The sequence below is a fragment of the Octopus bimaculoides genome, chromosome 1 (genome assembly GCF_001194135.2).
Source record: "Octopus bimaculoides isolate UCB-OBI-ISO-001 chromosome 1, ASM119413v2, whole genome shotgun sequence".
Lineage (NCBI taxonomy): Eukaryota > Metazoa > Mollusca > Cephalopoda > Octopoda > Octopodidae > Octopus > Octopus bimaculoides.
The window spans coordinates 172,411,019-172,430,431 of record NC_068981.1 but is presented as its reverse complement, the minus strand read 5'-3'; the positions used below and the strand labels follow the sequence as shown (position 1 = coordinate 172,430,431).

Sequence of the window (19,413 nt, the reverse complement as noted above, 5' to 3'; positions counted from 1 at the left end):
CAGGATTTCTTTTTTGAATGTCTGAAAGAAGGAGTTGTACCCTCAGCTTGTGGTCTTCCTGGAATTGTAAAGCATAAAGGCAGATGAACCTGAGGTTTGGGATATGAATTTTATGCTTATTTCTACAGTTTTAGTAAGCAGAAATATCTTGAAGATTGTAAATGTGATTTTCTCTTGTAATCTGGATGATGTCTTTGTGATTCAATATCAACTAAGCTAGATATCAAAGTGGTTTTGTGGTTGGATGTCTTACCATTTTTTAAAAATGATTTAGAAGGGAAGCCATGAACATTTTCAGATCCTCCAAGACTGGTGGATGGAACTTATCTCCGACTTGAAGACATGGTCTAAATCCTTGTAAAGACATCCAAAAGCCAGCCAGGGGTGTTAAATTAGGGGATGAATTAAGTTCTGCTGCCTAAGAACAGGAACACTCTCAGATGGTTGGACAGTCTACAGTTCTGAGATCTAACCTATTAATGATGGAAGTTTCCTGGAAATGCATAGATCTAGGTGTCAATTTGGGAAATAATTAAAAATTTGGAAGGGTTTAGTAAAATAACTTTTCATTATTAAGCCATCATAAGGCAGTGAGACAAAATACTTAACATTTCATCAATTGTTTGCATTGTGGGTTCAAATTCTGCCAATGTCAACTTCGCTTTTCATCATTTCAGGGTTGATGAATCAATACCAGTTGAGCATTGGGATCAATGTAATCAACTAGCCCCCCCCCCTCTCCCAAAATGTCAGGTCTTGTGCCTATAATGGAAAGGATTAAGCCAATGCTTTGAGACAATCTTATGGGGGAATTTTTAAATTGAAATGTGAACCCTTAAATAGAAGTTTTGTATTATATGACTAGATGCAGACTCAGACAGATCGGTACCAAAAGGGTTAAAGATCAGCTAAATTTGATAATGGTATTAGAATTAGTATGAGCTATACCAACTGCTGAGGTAATGGCTATGTCAGGTTTTAAATGGAGCCCAACAAAAGAAATAATTCAAGAAGTATGAACTTCATCAGAATATATTTGGAATGATTCAGGCAAATAGTGTGAAATATCCGGGATCTTGGATAAAGTGGCCTGATTTCCTATTTCATCTTAGCTACACAGTGTTATGTCTCTGGACATGTATGGCAGTCACAAGGATATATTTCTCTTGACACATCTCTGTGTTGGCAGTAAAAGTATAGAATTTATGATGAACATGTAAATGCAATTCAAGAGTTGATGGTTGTAGGAAAGAGGCAAGCTAGCTCACAATTTAACTGGAAATGGGGAAGTAGTTTGATAGTTTACAGTTCTGAAATCAAATCATGCCCAGCTCAATTTATCCTTTTGGAGTACACACAGACGCAGTCAGAGTACATAAAGCTTAAAGAAACACCCACTTATAAATAGTCAAATGAGTGAAAAGATTATGATGATACCCCAGAACAAAGCAGGATGAGTGCTGACCAATTATAAATCAGTGGTATAGTTGGGGGATGTGCTGGAAGTAACACCAGGTGAGGAGGAAGCAGATGTGAGTCTCTATTTGAAATTGAAACTGATATAAAAAAAGCAATGGTGTGTTTTTGTGAAAGTGATAGCTTTGTTTGTATAATTAACATTCTTTAAACATGTTACAACTACTGCTACTATTTCACTATATATGAAGTGGTGGTAAACTATTGTTGTTTGTTGCTTCTCATTGGATATACCAGTTGATGCCAACCTTTTATTATTGTTTTAGGACATTTTACATAACTAATACCACTGTCATATTTACCTCATTTTCTCTTGCTTGTAACTTTGATACCACAGCCTAATGTAAGGAAGCCATTAATATCATTATTGTTTTCTTTCAGTAAATTTCAATTCTTAGTTGAAGTCCTTTCACTCTGTTTCTGTCATTCACGTCTAAACAGCATTCATGACAGTTACTTTCGTGTAACAAAGAAGATGTGGCAGCAGAAAGAATATTTCATATAATTTTCGTGCATGTGACTTCTATGGCTATTTGGATGAATGAACTTATTGTGTACAGTGCTCAGGTGCACTACATGGATGAGAACTGTTACTAGAAATATTGATTATAGTCAGTGTTTTTGTCATGTTTCACTGATATGGCAGGAGAAATGAGAAGAGAGAGACTGCAGTTGTGTTATTTCCTTCTGCAAATATAAAAATATCTAATTAGCTTTTTTGTTTTTATATAAGTTTATAACATGTGGAACCATTATGGGTGCAAGCATAGCTGTGTGGTTAAGAAGTTTACTATTCAATTATGTAGTTTTGGGTAGAATTCCATTGTGTGATATCCTGAGCAAGTGTCCTCTGTATTAGCCTTGGGTTGACTGAAGTCTTGTGAGTGAAATTTGGTAGATGGAAACTGTTTAGGAGGCTGTCAGAGGAACTGTTCCCATTTGTGGTGATATAATTAATCCATCACCCAGTCGTTGCATGCCTTTAGAAGAGTCCCCTCTGTCACAAGCATTTGGTGCTAGGTCTTTGGATAACTTCTTTCCATCAGTCTCAGTAGCAATGAAAAAAGGTCAAGGACACTGACCTTCATGAATTGAAACAAAAAATAAATTTAATTCATGGTCGACAGTGTTTTATTCTATTATATTGCTAATACTTTTAGAAAAAGAAAGAAAAAAAACTGTCTACATTTTCTCTTCCCTAAAACTATCAGACTTCTTCATAACAAACTGCCTTTCGTTAATATTTCTCAAAATTAAAATATTTTCAGACTTAAGCCATTGGGTCAACCAATCAAAAATTCCAGCTCACTATTAGCTAGTTACATTTATCTGGAATGTTTGTTTAAGACAAGATTGAGTAGGAAATGCATTATTACATGTGATAGATTTTAATGTATCAAACCAGATGTATAAGAAATAAAATGATCTTAGCTAGTTACTTGCGTAATTGTCACCCACTGCATGCCAATGTTCTTATTAGAAAAAAATATCCAGACTTCTGGATAAACAATCACCCAATAAACATTTTTAAGGCTAAAACCTTGTTTCCTTAGATCTTTATATGTTTAACATAGTTGTTAACTCTGCTATAAATAAATTGTTTCCATTTTAGAAATAATAGTTACAAGGCCAGCATCATCTTTTATATATATTACAGTCTGTAGCAGCTTGGTGTTTAACCCAGATCCATGTTTCACACAAGTGTACCAAAGATGTACTTGGAAAAGCTTACTTATATAAGAAAGCTCTTCTGCATACACTGCTTGTATTTTTCAAAATTATGAGGCCTTAACACATGCATGCAGGTTAAAGTAAGCTTTAGTATAAATGTAGTTGCATGATATACTTCTGTGGAATCTGGATGTAGATTAAAATCTCCAGCTACAAGAGATGTAAACATGCATAGACACATGGAGATGCAGATAGAAAAAGTATGATGAAACATTAAGTAACTGGTAAGAATGTATTTGTTTTTCACTGCTTCATCACTTTTGATTCATTTTTATATTTTGTGCACATTCATCCTTAATTTAAATATATAAAGTGTGATAACAATTGTAGATTAACCTTTTTTTTAAAAAAATCTCAAATTGATGACATATGAAATGTGTATATACATATACACGTTAATCTAAATTGCATTGTCTATATATATATATGAAAATCATTCTCGTCATGAATATTTAAGTTAAAGCTGAATGCCAAGCAGCTTCAGGAAACAATTTCTACTTTTTAGACTTGAACTCCATTTAAAGCATCATATTTGTTTCTCTTAACCAATATTTATCCTTCTCTAATTATTAATTTAATGTTATATTGTTGACATCAAACTTGGCCTTAGAAATACATGTTACTACAGCAGTGTACAGTAGATATATCCAGATAGACTGCAGACATTGCAAAATAAGCATTTTGTTGCTTAAATTCTACTTTTTATCAGAACATCCTGCAAATTTTCTTCTCTAAAACAGCAAATCTTGTAAACTGAGGGAATACATTAAAACTTACTGAACCAATTTCATTAAATAACTATGTACTTATTTACAGGATAGGGGAGGTCTCTTTTGGTCTTTGGCTCTGAACTTGAGCCTATCATGCTGGTTTTATGACAGGGTGAAGAAAATATGGATCATGATAGATCTTACAGATAGAGTAAAAAAAGAAAATTGTTAAACAATGAGCTCACAGTTAAAATACATAAAGCCTTAATAATTTCTTCTTAACCACTGCCTACTATAGAGCTTTCGATACAGTGAGAATTGAAGAGGAAAGACAATAGCAGAAATTGGGGGATAAAGACAAGAACAGTGTAATTTATTTTCAACACATTAATGTATACATGCATGATTTACAATAGTGTTTTGACAGTTTAACAAAATAATGAAAAATGGTAGGTTGAAAACATTGATTTAATAAAAAGTCTATACAAGGCCTTAGTTACAAAGTAATTCCATGGGGGGTAATATTAGCTACAGAATTCAGGCCTGAGCTGTGTTGTTCTGCAACCTTGGACATGGTGTGAAAGAGGGAAAGGGAGCAAGGTAAAGAAACGGTACTAGTTAGTCCTTGAATTAATAAGAAAAATGAGTATATGGAGGGCAAAGGGGACATGAATGTTAGCTATCCTGCACCAGAGCTTAATGCTGTAATTTGTTTGACAAGATGCTTATACATTTGTCTTACCATTAGTACAGTAGTTGTATGGCTTGCAGCTGATGTAAATATTACACTAGACACCTGTATTATGGAACTGGTAGCATTTAGATCAACACTAAACATTCTACCTAGAGCCTATGGGATAGTATACACACACATACATAATATATATATATATATATATATATATGTATATATATAAATGATATAATATAGACAGACACATGCTAGCATGACAGTATTGAGCTATATCTATTGTTCACTGTATTGTAAAGGTAGGAATTGTTGATACCACAAACAAGTAAATAAAAAAAAAATCAGATAAATCTCCTTAAGAGCTAAAGAGCAAAATTTTAAGAAAATGAAAAATAGAAAGAGACAGAGAGAGAGAGAGAGAAAGAGAGAGAGAGAGAGAGATCTGAGAAAGAAAAAAATCCAAGTGAAGAATTCCAATGAAGGAAATTTATCAGAAACAAATTCTATAGTTGGTGTCAGTTGAGTTGCTATCATCACAGTTATTTTCAGTTAATAAGTACAAAATTATCTACATCAAACAGAATATATACCTTCGTTAAGATGACAAGTTGTTAAAACCCAACTGTGGTTATGGGAGAACCCCAAATAGCATTATCATTTTTAATTATTACCTACCTGAACTACACAGTCAGCAAGATGGCTAAAATGAGAACAAAAAAGACATTGCATTGATAGGCCAGTCTGAAAGTACAACACCTAAAACCCTTAAACAAATGGGTTGGGAGACTGTGGCAGAGATAAGGTAAAAGTGATTATGAGAAGTTAGAAGGAAAAGGAAAAAAAAATAAGAAGAAATACTCGAACAAAAAGCTAACAAATACTCACAACCACATTATTTGAAGAGAAATAAATATCAGAATTAAACAGAGAAGTCTACATATTTCTTGGAAGAAAATATTTTATCCATATTAGTAATGAAGGCTTATAAGCAAGAAGGGAATATGTGTGTGTATAGGTAAGTCTTGAACTGCAAGATATGTAGAAAAAAAAATGATATACATACATATATAAAACAAAAGAGTGCAAGAAAAATAAATAATTTCTAGATGTGAGAAATTCTCTCAAAAGATATTGGGGAAATAAAATATGAAAAGAAAAACAATCCTTCGATAGGTGAAACAGTGAAAGCTTTTTTTTTTTTAATATTTTATTTTCTTTTTTAGAATTTAGCTGGAATAACATGAACTGGAAGGAAGAAGTAAAGGAGTTTCACAATATTATTAAAAACAATAAGTAGAAAAATGTTCATTCTCTCAATTACTGATGTATATTGATGTGCAGATAAAATATGTCAAAAGACCTTGAAAAGGGTAATGTGTAGGTAGTCAGGATTACTTAAATAATTGGTAGCTTAATTGCTTCCATGGTACTTAGTACCAGTGTCTACCAAGCTCTGTAGTCTGTCTTGGAATTTTTAGACAGGTAATATCGAAAACAGTACATCAAGGTGTCTTCAGTAAGAGGAACAATAAAGAGGAGGAGGAGGAGGAGGAGGAGAAATAATCAACAAATTAAAATGTCTTCAACAATTCTTAGTGATAGTCAAAAGAACAACTTTTTTTTTTAAGATTTTATATTTTTAATTTTTATTTTTAATAAAAAAATTCAACAAATAGTGCTTAGAGGAGGAGGAGGAGGAGGAGGCTAAGGGCAGGAAGCAGAGGACTTGATGTACTGTTTATATGTCATGTGTAACAAGACATTATCAACAACTTTTCTGCCAGTTTTGTGTTTGTTGAATCTGAGTTGTTGGTTAGATTTCATGTCATGTGGTTAGAGTTGAGTCAACACAAAAAAGAAAAAAAAACAAACAAACAAAACAAAAACAAATAAATAAAAAAAGGAACTAAAAAAACCCCAAAAAATAACAAACAAATCTAAAATAAAAACAAAGTTACCACTGCACTACATCATTGTTTTCTCAGTATTATCTGCTAGGTGAATTTCTCAGCTAAATCCGGTAGATTAACCATTTAACTTTGTCAATTTTTAACTGAAATGTAACTTTCAATATTCTAATATGCATATACACATACACAACCTGCACACAGACAAATGTATGCTAGTATATGTATATCACAGACAGGTTCACTTTTGATTTATTTACATATATGCCAGGGAATTAGTCTTCTTGGATATATTTTCCCTAGATATAAGAAAATTCTTATTCTGATTTTAGACATCTTTACCCTACTAATAATCTTTTTTTATTTTTTTTTTATTACATCACAGCTGTTTGCCTTTCTGATACTGGGAATGCTATCAGTTGTCGGCTATAGGTTAACACCACCATGTTAATTAAAACTGCATCAATGCCCAAAAGATCAACAGAGTTTAATGTATACAAAGCTTGCAAGGGAAACTACTTCAATTTTAAATAAATTCCCAATTCATTGTGTAACTCTTTTTGTATGTATGTATGTATGTGTGTGTGTGTGTGTCCATATGTGTTTATATACATATGGGTAGCTGAACTCATCAATATGTAAACTTATCAATAATGATAATCAATGCTATAATTTCAACAATGTAAAGTTTGTCACTGGTCTAGCATTATTTTTTTAGTTTATAACCCTAATTGTTAGAAAGTAAGCTTAATACTTTATACAAAACATAATATAGATATTAACTGACTAAATGTCCCAAATATTTAAAACACATATACACCCAAGCAGTCACACACACACACACACACAAAGTTTGTTACTAAAATATTCTACAAGTAAAATAAAAGTTATTTAAATAACAACAATAATATAAACAGTAATAAAATAAAACTTGAAACAGTTTAGTAACAGATCTAACAGACTTTTATATACTCTGAAAACAGAATAATGGTTTAAGGTTAATCAGGATGTGAGACGGACTTAGAGGGATAGAAAATGTAACTTCAGAAATAAGTCATTGTTGTAGTCCTCCAGAAAAATCATTGCACAGATGTTTTAACCATTTTTTTCTTCTTAGAACTATTTTAACTTTTTTATTTCTTTTTCCTTTTTTTCACTTATTTCTTCTGGAGTGGGTTACTTTTGATTACCATTGATTTACAGAAAGGGGCTGAATATCAAGCAATAATAGTAGTAGTAGAAGTAGTAGTAGTAGTAGTTATAACAAAAAGAAACACCAGGAAGACATCACTGGCTTGGTAAGTTTCTTCATTCATTGTAGAAATGCACATCATTCATTGTAGCATGGTCTTGGTTTTTCCCAAACCTGTGGTAGCAAGCAAAGTTGTAGTGGGCAGCAAAAAACGCAGTGTGCAATTGATGGTAGCTGTTGTTCATGTAGAGAGGATATTGACTGGTAAATAGTTGTTGTAACAGCGGTATTATTTAACAGCTAGGTGATAGTGCTATTTATGGTCAGTATATTGGCAATGCTGTATCTGTATGTGGTTGGAGCAGGGCTCGTGATGAACTTGCAATGAAATGTGCAGCTTACAAAAATAAGGGTGGGTACTTTTAAAAGATTGTGAAAGACAGGACAACTTAATTTACATGACGGATTAGAATTAACTTATTTCTTCCCGAATACAAAATACCAAAAATTTCAACAATCCCAGTGAAAGCAGAAGTAAACAGTGTCAAGGGGAGATAACTTACTAACATTGCTGTTTTTTTTAATGATAATGCTTTTTTTCCGTTTTAAACAATTTATATAGTTTTTTTTTAAAATTTTTAAATACTCATTTAAAAATGATATTCTCTATCTCAGTACAGAAGAGAATGTTGACTGAGCAGAGTAATAGTTACCCTAGATGTGTTAGGGTGTTAAAGACAAGAGAGGGTTTAGATGACCTTGTAGCAAGCACTCAATAATCACTGATTAAAAAAAAAATGAATAAAAAATTTCAAATTTCAAAACAAAACCAATCCATAGTTAAGGGTCACCTGGAAAAACTATTAAGCTGAGGTTTTATTTTCTTAATCTTTTTTTGTTTTTACACTTTTAAAATCATTAATTGTTGATTTAATTTAAATAGGCTTTTAATTGATTTAAATGAATTACATTTCCAAATATAATGAAAATGTTAAAAAAAATATTCCATGATTTTAAATATATATATATATATATATATATATATATATATATATATATATATATATATATATATATATATGTATATATATATGTATGTATATATATATGTATGTATATATATATATATATATGTATATATATATATATATACACGGACAGACAGAGACACACACACATATATACATATATATATATGTTAGGTTTTTTTTTCGATAACATATTCTATTTAAAACAAGCCAGATAAAGTATTCTTTAAATTTAATATAACAAATTTAGTATTGAGCAACATTTCCATAATGTTACTTCAATTAACAGTAAGGCTTCATGCCTATGTAAGAAGTTCTGATCATCATCATCATCATCATCTTTATCATCATCATCATCACATCACCATCATAATTTTTTTTTTAGCCCACAGTTCAAAATAAAGATTGGGCTAAAACTAAAAGAATGTGTTTGTTTCGGAAATTTTGTAAAAAGATGAAAGAATCAATTCTACCCCAATGAGAGGCTTGCATACAATGACAAGGCAGTATTTAAGTCCAGATGTTGTTATTGGGAATATCCCTGGCAACATCTGCTCATGAACTTCCCTCATAAATAATACTGCCACACAAGTGGTATAAAAGAGTTGAAGAAAACTTTAAACTTTCCTAGTGGCATTCGAAAAGTTTGAACTCACTTCACCTCAGTAAATTACCATACTTAATAATGAATTTTCATGTTAAATTTTTACATTTTATTTTTCAGATAGTTTTATAATTTATTAACTTTTTAAATTTTTTTTTTACTAGAAAGGAAGCATTTTTTTTTTATTGAAGAAAAGGAAAGAAACATCACATCACAAAACAGCATTTACCAATTGTATTTGCAGGTTGCCAGCAGGGGAGGGGTAAAGAACCATTAAATAGGTATAAAATATGTATACATTGAATTCTGATATAATCATACATCCCAGGTAGCAAATCGTACAAGGTGAGATCAACAGAGCTGTTCACAGCTGGACCCTGCACACAGAGCTCAGCATTCGTTCCCCTGCATGTGATGGTTGACTCCAGCCCGGAAGAATAACAGCCTTGGTGGAGAGAAGAGGGTTTTTGTCCCTCATTACGCTTTCTCCTTGTTATTGGTATTGACTGCATCTCTTCTCGGGGGCATGCGTTCATTCAATTTATCCAAACTCTTGGCTTCATCGAACCCACTTATTTTGTGGGTAGGAGAAAAACCACTGAGTGCTGCAATGAAATAAAAGAAAAATAAAAAATAAAAAATCACCAAATAATAACAAATTCTATGAAATACATACATGTACAAATTTGTAAGAACCAACAGCTGGAAAATAAAAAAGATAACATGAATTTAAAAAAAACAAAAAAAAAAACAAAGTAATGAATGAATATTTGGAAACTTTAAACCAAACTGAGTAAAAGATGTTTTGAAAAAGTGTGAATATTTCTAATGTGTTTGACTTTATTAACTAAAATCATTGCACTTTTTGTAATTTATGACCATATTTGACCACTCCATAGGTGCAGGAATGGCTGTGTGGTAAGTAGATTGCTTACCAACCACATAGTTCCAGGTTCTGTCTCACTGCGTGGCACCTTGGGCAAGTGTCTTCTATCGCCTCAGGCCGACCAAAGCCTTGTGAGTGGATTTGGTAGACGGAAATTGAAAGAAGCCTGTCGTATATATGTATATATATATATGTGTGTGTGTGTGTGTGTGTGTGTGTGTGTTTGTCCCTCCAACATCGCTTGATATGCGATGCTGGTGTGTTTACGTAACTTAGCGGTCTGGCAAAAAGAGACCGATAGAATAAGTACTAGGCTTACAAAGAATAAGTCCTGGGTCGATTTGCTCGACTAAAAAAAAAGTTGTGCTCCAGCATAGCTGCAGTCAAATGACTGAAACAAGTAAAAGAATAAAAGTATATTCAACAATTCTGATTACTAATGACCAAATTGACTAAATGTTTTTCTTTTAAGCCTGTAAAAAATATGCTTAAACATTCATGTATTGTAAATATACATTTAATAAGTTTTTATGCATGTGTGCTTTCTCAGCAATTGTTAATACTAACAAGATGAATATTTGATTGCATCAATAACACTGCATCCATTTTCTCATATTGGAATGGATTAGTTGAGATTGTATTTCTGCTATTTTTGGAGCTGACATTTTTTTAAAGTAAATTCTCTATAAAAACTTTCAGCTCTTCTCAGTCACACCTTCCTATTTCAGTCAAAGTGTGTTATGATCTATTTTCAAACCAACAGCCATCATATTTACAAAAGAATATCAGCAATACATACTGATGGCAGTTTATCTGAAGACAATAACATCTCCTTAGTCCCTAAATATACTATTCACACTTCAAAATCTTACTGTAGGTCAGTAGAGACTCTCATTGAAGCTGTAAAAGTACACAAATCAATGAGAAAATGTTGCATTAACATTTCCATTTTAGTTTATTAAGAAAATCTTTCATTAATATATTTTTATTCAAATGATTTATATATAATCAAGAACTTCAAATTATTTGTTTCAGTTGACTAATGTTCATGCAATCATTTTTCAGCTATGTATCTATTTCAGTAAGTGAAATGATTTTAGATTATAAGTCAATGCAGTTGTTATATAAATGTACAGTATGTTGTAGTGATCAATCAGGTAATATCCAAAAGTTCATGTTTGATGGTCATATGATATGAAATTTATGAAATGTTTAATACAATCAAAATCAATTCCAAATGGTTTTAGCTGATGATTATGTACATATCCATGTACATGTGTGTATGTATGTTGAACCAAAACAGATGCATGTGGATAATCACATTCTTTGTTTTACTTCTATATCAGCACAAAAGAAAACAATTCTCAGGTACGAAACAGAGGACACAGAAAATAACCAACATATACTGAGACAGAAATTCTAACATTCAATCTGTACTAACAAACCAATGTAGAAAAACAATAAAAGCAATTATTTGATACAAAAGTTGCTCTTAGAACACCTTATAGACTATGTCTTAAAAAAACCAAAACAAAACAAAACATCTAGTCTAATAATACGTGCTACCAATCTCCCAGCAAGTGTAATTAAAACTTTAGTGTATTATATTTGTAATTCAATGATTTGAAGTTAATGAATCAAAGCCTACAATAAATATTAATTTTTGTTTTTAATAATAAATTGAAGACAAAGTCAGTACTAATATCTGAAGAACTAAATCTGTTTTAAAATTTGTCACTTCCAGTTTACTGCGACTGAGATTTTGGTGTGAATAATGAAGCTGGAAACATGTGTATTAATCTCAGAGTGCCAGTAATCTCTAGCCACCTAGCAGACATCTTTGAGAAAACCAGATAAACTTGGGATTTAAACAGTGACAGTTTGTTGTTACAGCAATGGCTACAATGCTACCACATTTTATAAGGAGCCACACACTTGGGATGATGTTGAAGATATGCAAAAGTTGAAGCTAAAAAGCATAAGAGAAACTTATTAAATAATATTAAGAAATTAATATTATTTGGTCTGAATTTGAAAATATTTTTTGATAGTAAAATCTTTTGACTAAATACATATTTTTGAGACAGAAATATATTTTGTCAAGATGATTCTTAAAAGAATGGTTAAGTTGCAATTTACACTTAATAAATTTGAGTCATTTGGAGTATTCAAATACTGATGCATGCTGGAAGTTGGCTTTTGTGGTATCTAATGTTATAATTTTCCCAACTTTAACAAAAGAAAGCAATACAAAAATAATTTTGACATCACACGGCAAAAATTTCACTATTCGCTTTATATGGCACACAGAGGAAATAACAAAAAGACGACAAGATATAGGCAGTCGTAACTAATGTTCCTAATTCTATTGGTTTGCTCTCTTCTTATTATGTTGAAAAAGCAGATCAACCTGGTAGAGCCCATTCCACTTCAAACTACTGACAATAACCACATTTATAGAAATGAAACCTTAAATTTTATGGATGGGAAATATGAACTTGTGATGGTTATGCTTCTCCAAGAAGCATTAACAACATAATGAAGAAAATGGTTCCAATGAAGAACAGAAACTAGGTTGCACACTCAGCTTGTCAGTCATCAGATTTCTATTTCACTGACATCAACTGATAAGAGACTCTAAACTGGATGGCAATCAGTTCCAGATGGTATGTGTAGGGATGTGTGTGTGAAAAGGTGCAACAGAAAGAGTAGCTACATTGCATGTCGATGCAATGTAAATAGTAATCTGACTGTCACAGAAATATGTTAGCTACTTGGAGAAGTTTGAGATGAAGTTGATCATAGAAAGAAAGAGAGAGAGCAAAACATAGCTAGCCTGATGTTAAATTGTGGTTTTGTTGCTTCTTGTTTTGAGCCTTTATTTAAATTTGATTGAGTTTATAAATGTTTCCAGGCAATATGAAGATATATGAGCAGATATCATCATAACAACAATTCCATAAAAATAGGTAAATAAAAAAAAAAAAAACATTTTTTGTAGTTCCAAGAAGCTTTTACAGATATATTCTTTGAAATTTGAAAACTCAGTCAACTTTAAATAAACTAACCTATTTTTATTTTTTTATCTAGTTCAACAGGTTTTTGGAATTACTTAAAACATTTGCTAATATTTTCTAACAAGCAAGCACACATTGTACTTCAGTTGATTTTATAGCAATCAATTCCTCTAAAATTGAAACCCCTACAGTGTGACAACACTGAATTTGGAAAGCAGCCTAAAACCAGACAGGAAGCTATAAACAACAGTTATTTCTACAGTCAAGACATCAACAAAAACAACAAAAAAAAAATTAGTTTCTAGCAGCAGCAGAAGCAGCAATCGTGATGAAACACAAAAGAAAGCAGGTACTATATGAAAGCTAATGACAGTTTTTTTTTTTTTAAGGAACAATTAATCTAATTACTTGTATTTGATGAATTTTGCTAAAAGCAAAGCCAAATAAATATTTAAATAAGCAAATGGAAACCAAAGAATCAGTCTGAACCAATGTTATTTGAATAATGTAAAAGTAAAAACATGTGTAGTAATTAAACAATTAAATGGCTGATTACATACTAACTCTAGTTAGCAGAATGCACTACATAAATAAGACTTTTGCCAAGTCAAACATGTAGTGAGGTTTAAAGTAATCTCTGTAACCAACAAACCATTATATACAGAAATAACATTAATTTGAAGTTAACTGAGTACTTTAGAATTCTGATTCTGAGAAGACTAATCTTCTCTAGTATAATAATCATGCCAACTTGGACAATCTATTATTCATATTGATCTATTAATATATTATCTACTATGTCTGATTTGAACTGTTGAAAAAAATCCTTTAAGTTCAAGTTCATATGCAGGATGAATATTTTACTGAGAGAATTATTTTGATATGAACTATTACATCAGATAGGGATTTTAAAAGTGCTTCTTGGGCTTTCTTTGCCAAAGTAACATAATAAAATTTGAATTAGCAAAAAAAAAACAAAAAAACAAAAAAAAAACAAACAAACTAAAACATTGAAATAATAAAATTTAAGTTAAAAATCTAGCAGTTTTTGTTTTAGATCTTTTCAAAATTAGTAGTCTTAACTTGAATTAGTTTATATAAAAAATAATTAGAATTCAGAAATATTTAAAATAATTAACATAAATGCTAATAATTTTTTTTGTGAATATGGAATAAAAAAAATAGTCCCACACAAACAACATCCTTAACCCTTAAAATGTCCTACTGAATAATTAACTATTTTGAATATATATTTTAAACATATTATGGGTTCTAAACATAATTTTCATATTGTAAAGTATAAGTGTTTAAATTATGTCAAATAGTTTTATCTTGTACTGAACAAGGAAACATGAACTCAATAGCAGCCAATAAAAGAATACAAAGTTTGTTTAGTGTAGTGAAAGTATATTATAGTGAATAATAAGAAACGAAAAATAAAAAGAAGACAAAAAAAAAAAAAAATCTTTAAAAGTTGGGAAGATTATATAATATTTAAATGATTAAATGAATGGTTTATTAATAATTGATGGGATGGGGATTTATAAAATGGTCTATCTAGAGTCAAAGCTAAATTTTGGCTCCTAAATTTTTAAAGTTCAACTACATTTTATTTTATCCCTATTATAATGCATTTGTATGATATTATAATGGTTATACAAAATGCTAGAGAAATTCATCACAGCAACCAGTTTGTTTACTTCATTACATCAATGTTTTAGAATTTCAAGGTTTACAATCATTGGGTATTTGGAGCCTTCAGTAATGTGGTAAAATCTCAATGAAGTTAAATTGTGTCTCCAAGCTTGGCAGTATTTTATTATTAAGCTGAGAAATGTAAATAGCGTATTTTAGATGTTTAGATTTTAGTAGGACTAATCTTAAAATATGTTAAAATATATAGTAAAAGTATTTATTTTATTTTTCTTGTGTTTCTTTTATACAGAAATAATAATAAAAAAATTATTTAGGAAATTATTCTACATATATTTATAAAGCAGTTAGTAGATATATTTAGCCTAGAGTAAATTTTAGCAAAGTGCCAGGAGGAATAAAAGAAAAATTTATAAATTTCAAATATTTTTCTTTGTATCAATTTCAAACTTAATTCTCACACATTCTAATAACCCATTTTGGAGTGCTGCTTATTTTAAGTGATTAAAGCCATTATGTCTAGTTTGTTGTAATGTTTTAAACAATGGGTTTCTAAATGCCTCTTGGCCCAATGTAGTGATTTTTAGAAGTAGATTTTAGTGGCAATGGAAATTGAAGCAGTGGCTGAAATGTCTTCTCCAAAGTTTTCTTTTAGGACGGAAAAGCCAGAGTGAAAGCTGCAAGGATATAGTTAATTGGCATTGATCTTCCAATTCCTCATTTAGATTGTCATGTACTACTTCCCTGAATGTAACTATGAGAGGAATTGTAGGAAAAAATATGTTATTCACAATTAGCAGTAGTGACTTATTTTCTGATTGTGCTAGATAGCATGGTTGATTAAAATATGAAGATGTTTTATATTATGCAGTGTATTGAAGAGAAAATAATGGAGATATTTAGACCCAAACCTGCTGCACTTAAGTGTTGCACCATTGTTTTGTTGCTGCTCTTTGCACCCCCAATAAACAAACAGTTACCTATGACTGCCGTGCACATGCCAGTGTCTCTCAACTATACAATCCTAAATAGAAAACTAACCTTTGATAGCTGGTTCCTCGTTCGGATTATCGATAGCTGAATGAATAAAAAAGACATTTAAAAAATTGAAATGAAAAAATTAAATATTCCACTCTGACTATGAAAAGAAAAATACTTCATAGTTGAGATAAGTGTGTTTGTACCCCAACTCAGTACTGATTTATATAGCAAATACTAAAGTGAATACAGCTAATGCATGATTGAAATTCTTTGGAGATCGTTGTTGCTATTGTTTAGCCTCAGGTCTGATCAAACAGACCTATAAACCAAAGGCATTCTTGCTGTGACCATCCTGTCTTCTTCCCAGGCACAATGCACCCAGGACCACATCATCCAATGTGCCACTTTTTTCTAAGATGGTATTGTGTAACTTGAGGGAGATTTGTCTGCTATTTCTAGCAAGTTGAACAGCTATGTAGAGGCTCCCTTGGTTGTCGGTGAAAACCAAAATGAGAAACATTAAGGCTAATATTGGTTTTTAAATGTTTCTATTTTTTATAACCATAAAGGGATATTTTTAAGTTCTGAAATCAAAACAAGGTAAAATCGCAAACAACAATACAAAAACATTAAAAAAAAAAAAAAGGAAAGGAAAAAGAATTAAACAATATATACTGAAAGAGAACTTTACACAATTTCATAAATATAAAATATATATAAAGCAATACATTTATGTGAGAATATACAAACAGAACAAAGAGTACTTGTTACATGTGATACAGTTTAGTTCATTTTGATAAAAGATGATTCATTCAGATGCTAGAGTTTCTTGCAATATGTGTCCTTTAATAGAAGGATAACATACAGTGAGTAACTCTGGAAACTTTGAAATTCTTAGTCTTGAACAAATAATGCAATATACATATATATATCATCAACATTTAATGTCTGTTTTCTATGCTGGCATGGGTGGGTTGGACAGTTTGACTGAAAACTGGTAAGTCAGGGAGATTACCAGTTTTCAGTAAAACCGTCCAGCCCATATATATATATATACATACATATACATATATATATATATATATATATATATATATATATATATATACATACATACATACAGGGTGCGATGGATAAATTGTTGCCATTTTATAATTTTAATAACTACACAGTATAGTAAGGCCAGATGGGCACTGTCTGTGAGAAAAACACCACCATGATGCAATTCACTGCCTGAAATTTGGAAATGACATGCTGTACTGCTTGGCCTTTGCACTGGAAGCTCCAATACGAACATTTCGGAGTGTTTGGGTGTCAGTCTGAGGACTTGTACTGAAAATGATAAAAATCAAACATCCAGTCAACATCATGGTGTTTGGGGTGATCACTAGGGATGGCGATGTTATGCCTCTATTCATCTTCCTACATGGCCTCAGACTCAACAAGGAGGACTACATCAAGTGCCTGGAGGAGATAGTGCTGCCCTAGGTCAATAGGATGGCTGCTGGAAGACCCTATGTCCGGCAACAGGACTCTGTATCATGCCACACAAGTAGGAGAACCCAGTCATGGCTGTCAGACAATTTCTGCGATCACATTACCCTTAACATCTGGCCACCTAACTCCCTAGACTGCAACCCCCTTGATTATTATGTGGGGTGCAGTTGAGTGAGAGGCCGACAAAACTTGTAACACTAAAGATGAACTGAAGGCAAAGATTATGGCAGCATTTGTCAACAAGAGGTTCTAGTAAATGATGTTAAAGTAGTAGCTGTTTTTGCAATACAGTAATCCCTTGCCATATTGCGGTTTATTATTTAAGCTTATGCAGATTCCTCCATGGTGTTGTTTTGTATTTATGATAAAATAAATATATACAAATTATAAAAATTAAAAAAAAGATATAGTACAGTACTGTTTCCATTTCATGGATTGTCACCTATTGAGGGGATTTTTGGAACGTACCACCCGTGATAGTCGAGGGATTACTGTAATTATATTTTCTGTTTAAAATGTTCATCCAGATATTTGTTTCACAATGAAATCCAGTTTCATATTATGATACAAAAGTATCTGCTTTGTGTTATTAAATAGGTAAAAATAATTTAAGTGGGGAAAAAAAAAACTCAAGTGGGACAAAATTTCAGATAATGTGTATGGAAGAAACCCAACAGCTTTTTACATAGAATAATTTTCAGACAAAATAGGGCCACATCTTGCTCAAAATGCATGGTTTTTTTGGCTGAACACTCTTCTTAACACCGACCACTTTACAGAGTGCACTGAACGCAACTTAATATGACAACAGTACTGAAGAGGCAGTCCTGCCATTGGACAGACTAAAAGGTCAATCATACACTATCCCTGATCACTAATTGCTTTACAGAACGTACTCAGTTCATTTTAACTATTGAAGTTGCTTTGTGTCACCATTCAACAATGTACATTCAAAGCCACATGACCGAGAGGGTAGATATATGAGAGAGAGGACACAGTAATGGTACAGTGAATATATATATATACATACATATACATATATATATATATATATATATATATATACATATACACACGCACATATATATATATAAAAGCACAAACACAGATAGTATACATACATATATATATGTGTGTGTGTGTGTGTGTGTGTGTGTGTGTGTGTGTGTGTGTGTGTGTGTATATATATATATATATAATGTATATACATATAAACACACAATATTTTCATCGTCCTCATTATAAAATGTTATGAATGAGAAAAATTACTACTCTGTTTTAACTCTTTATTATCCATTAGTAGAAGTCATATGCTAGTTTCATTTTAAATTTAAATTATACGTTGCATCCAGAGGAAAGCAAAGTATTATCAGTTAATCAAAACTTATCCAGTAAACTGAAATCAGTTTTGTTAAGAATAAAGAAACTTAAATGTGCATGAAAAAAGGCATGCCAAGAGTAGAATTTCAGTCTGATGTGAAGAGTAGCTGATACACAAGATTACTCAGAAGCAGAAAAGTCAGTTATCAGCAATAACCTATATTTATTTTTATTAGGAAGATTTAACAGTGGAATAAATTGATTTATTATGAGGAATAGCAGTGCTGTTGTTTATAATCAATAATTATTAATCACCAATGCAGACCATTAGTTTCCTTTTCTCTTACTGTTTACCCTGTATTTTTATTACACTATTATCACTGAGGGTGCATGGCTCAGTGGTTAGAGTGTCGGGCTCACAATCATGAGGTAGTGAGTATGATTCCCAGACTGGGCTGTGTGTGGTGTTCTTGAGCAAGACACTTTATTTCATGTTGCTCCAGTTCACTCAGCTGTAGAAATGAGTTGTGACGTCACTGGTGCCAAACTGTATCAGCCTTTGCCCTTTTCCTTGGATAACATCGGTGGCATGGAGAGAGGAGGCTGGTATGCATGGGTGACTGCTGGTCTTCCATAAACGACCTTGCCCAGGCTTGTGTCTCTGAGGGGAACTATGTAGGTGCAATCCCATGGTCATTCATGACCATAGGGGGTCTATAT

At 31.7% G+C, this 19,413-nt stretch overlaps 1 protein-coding gene across 3 annotated transcripts in view; it reads right to left on the bottom strand.

Annotated features, from left to right (window-relative positions):
* Positions 1-4,261: 4,261 nt before the first annotated feature.
* The window catches only part of LOC106874522 (serine/threonine-protein phosphatase 2B catalytic subunit 3), a 134,294-nt gene continuing 119,142 nt past the window's right edge, over positions 4,262-19,413 (bottom strand). For 2 of the 3 annotated variants that reach the window (XM_052972609.1, XM_014922283.2), the window contains exons 12-13: positions 15,937-15,972; positions 4,262-9,944 (exon numbers count right to left, since the gene is read on the bottom strand). In XM_052972609.1, the coding sequence (XP_052828569.1) occupies positions 9,817-9,944; positions 15,937-15,972 (164 nt within the window). In that variant the 3' untranslated portion in view covers positions 4,262-9,816. The remainder of the gene's footprint in view (positions 9,945-15,936; positions 15,973-19,413) is intronic. The other variant, XM_052972614.1, reaches the window with a different exon arrangement.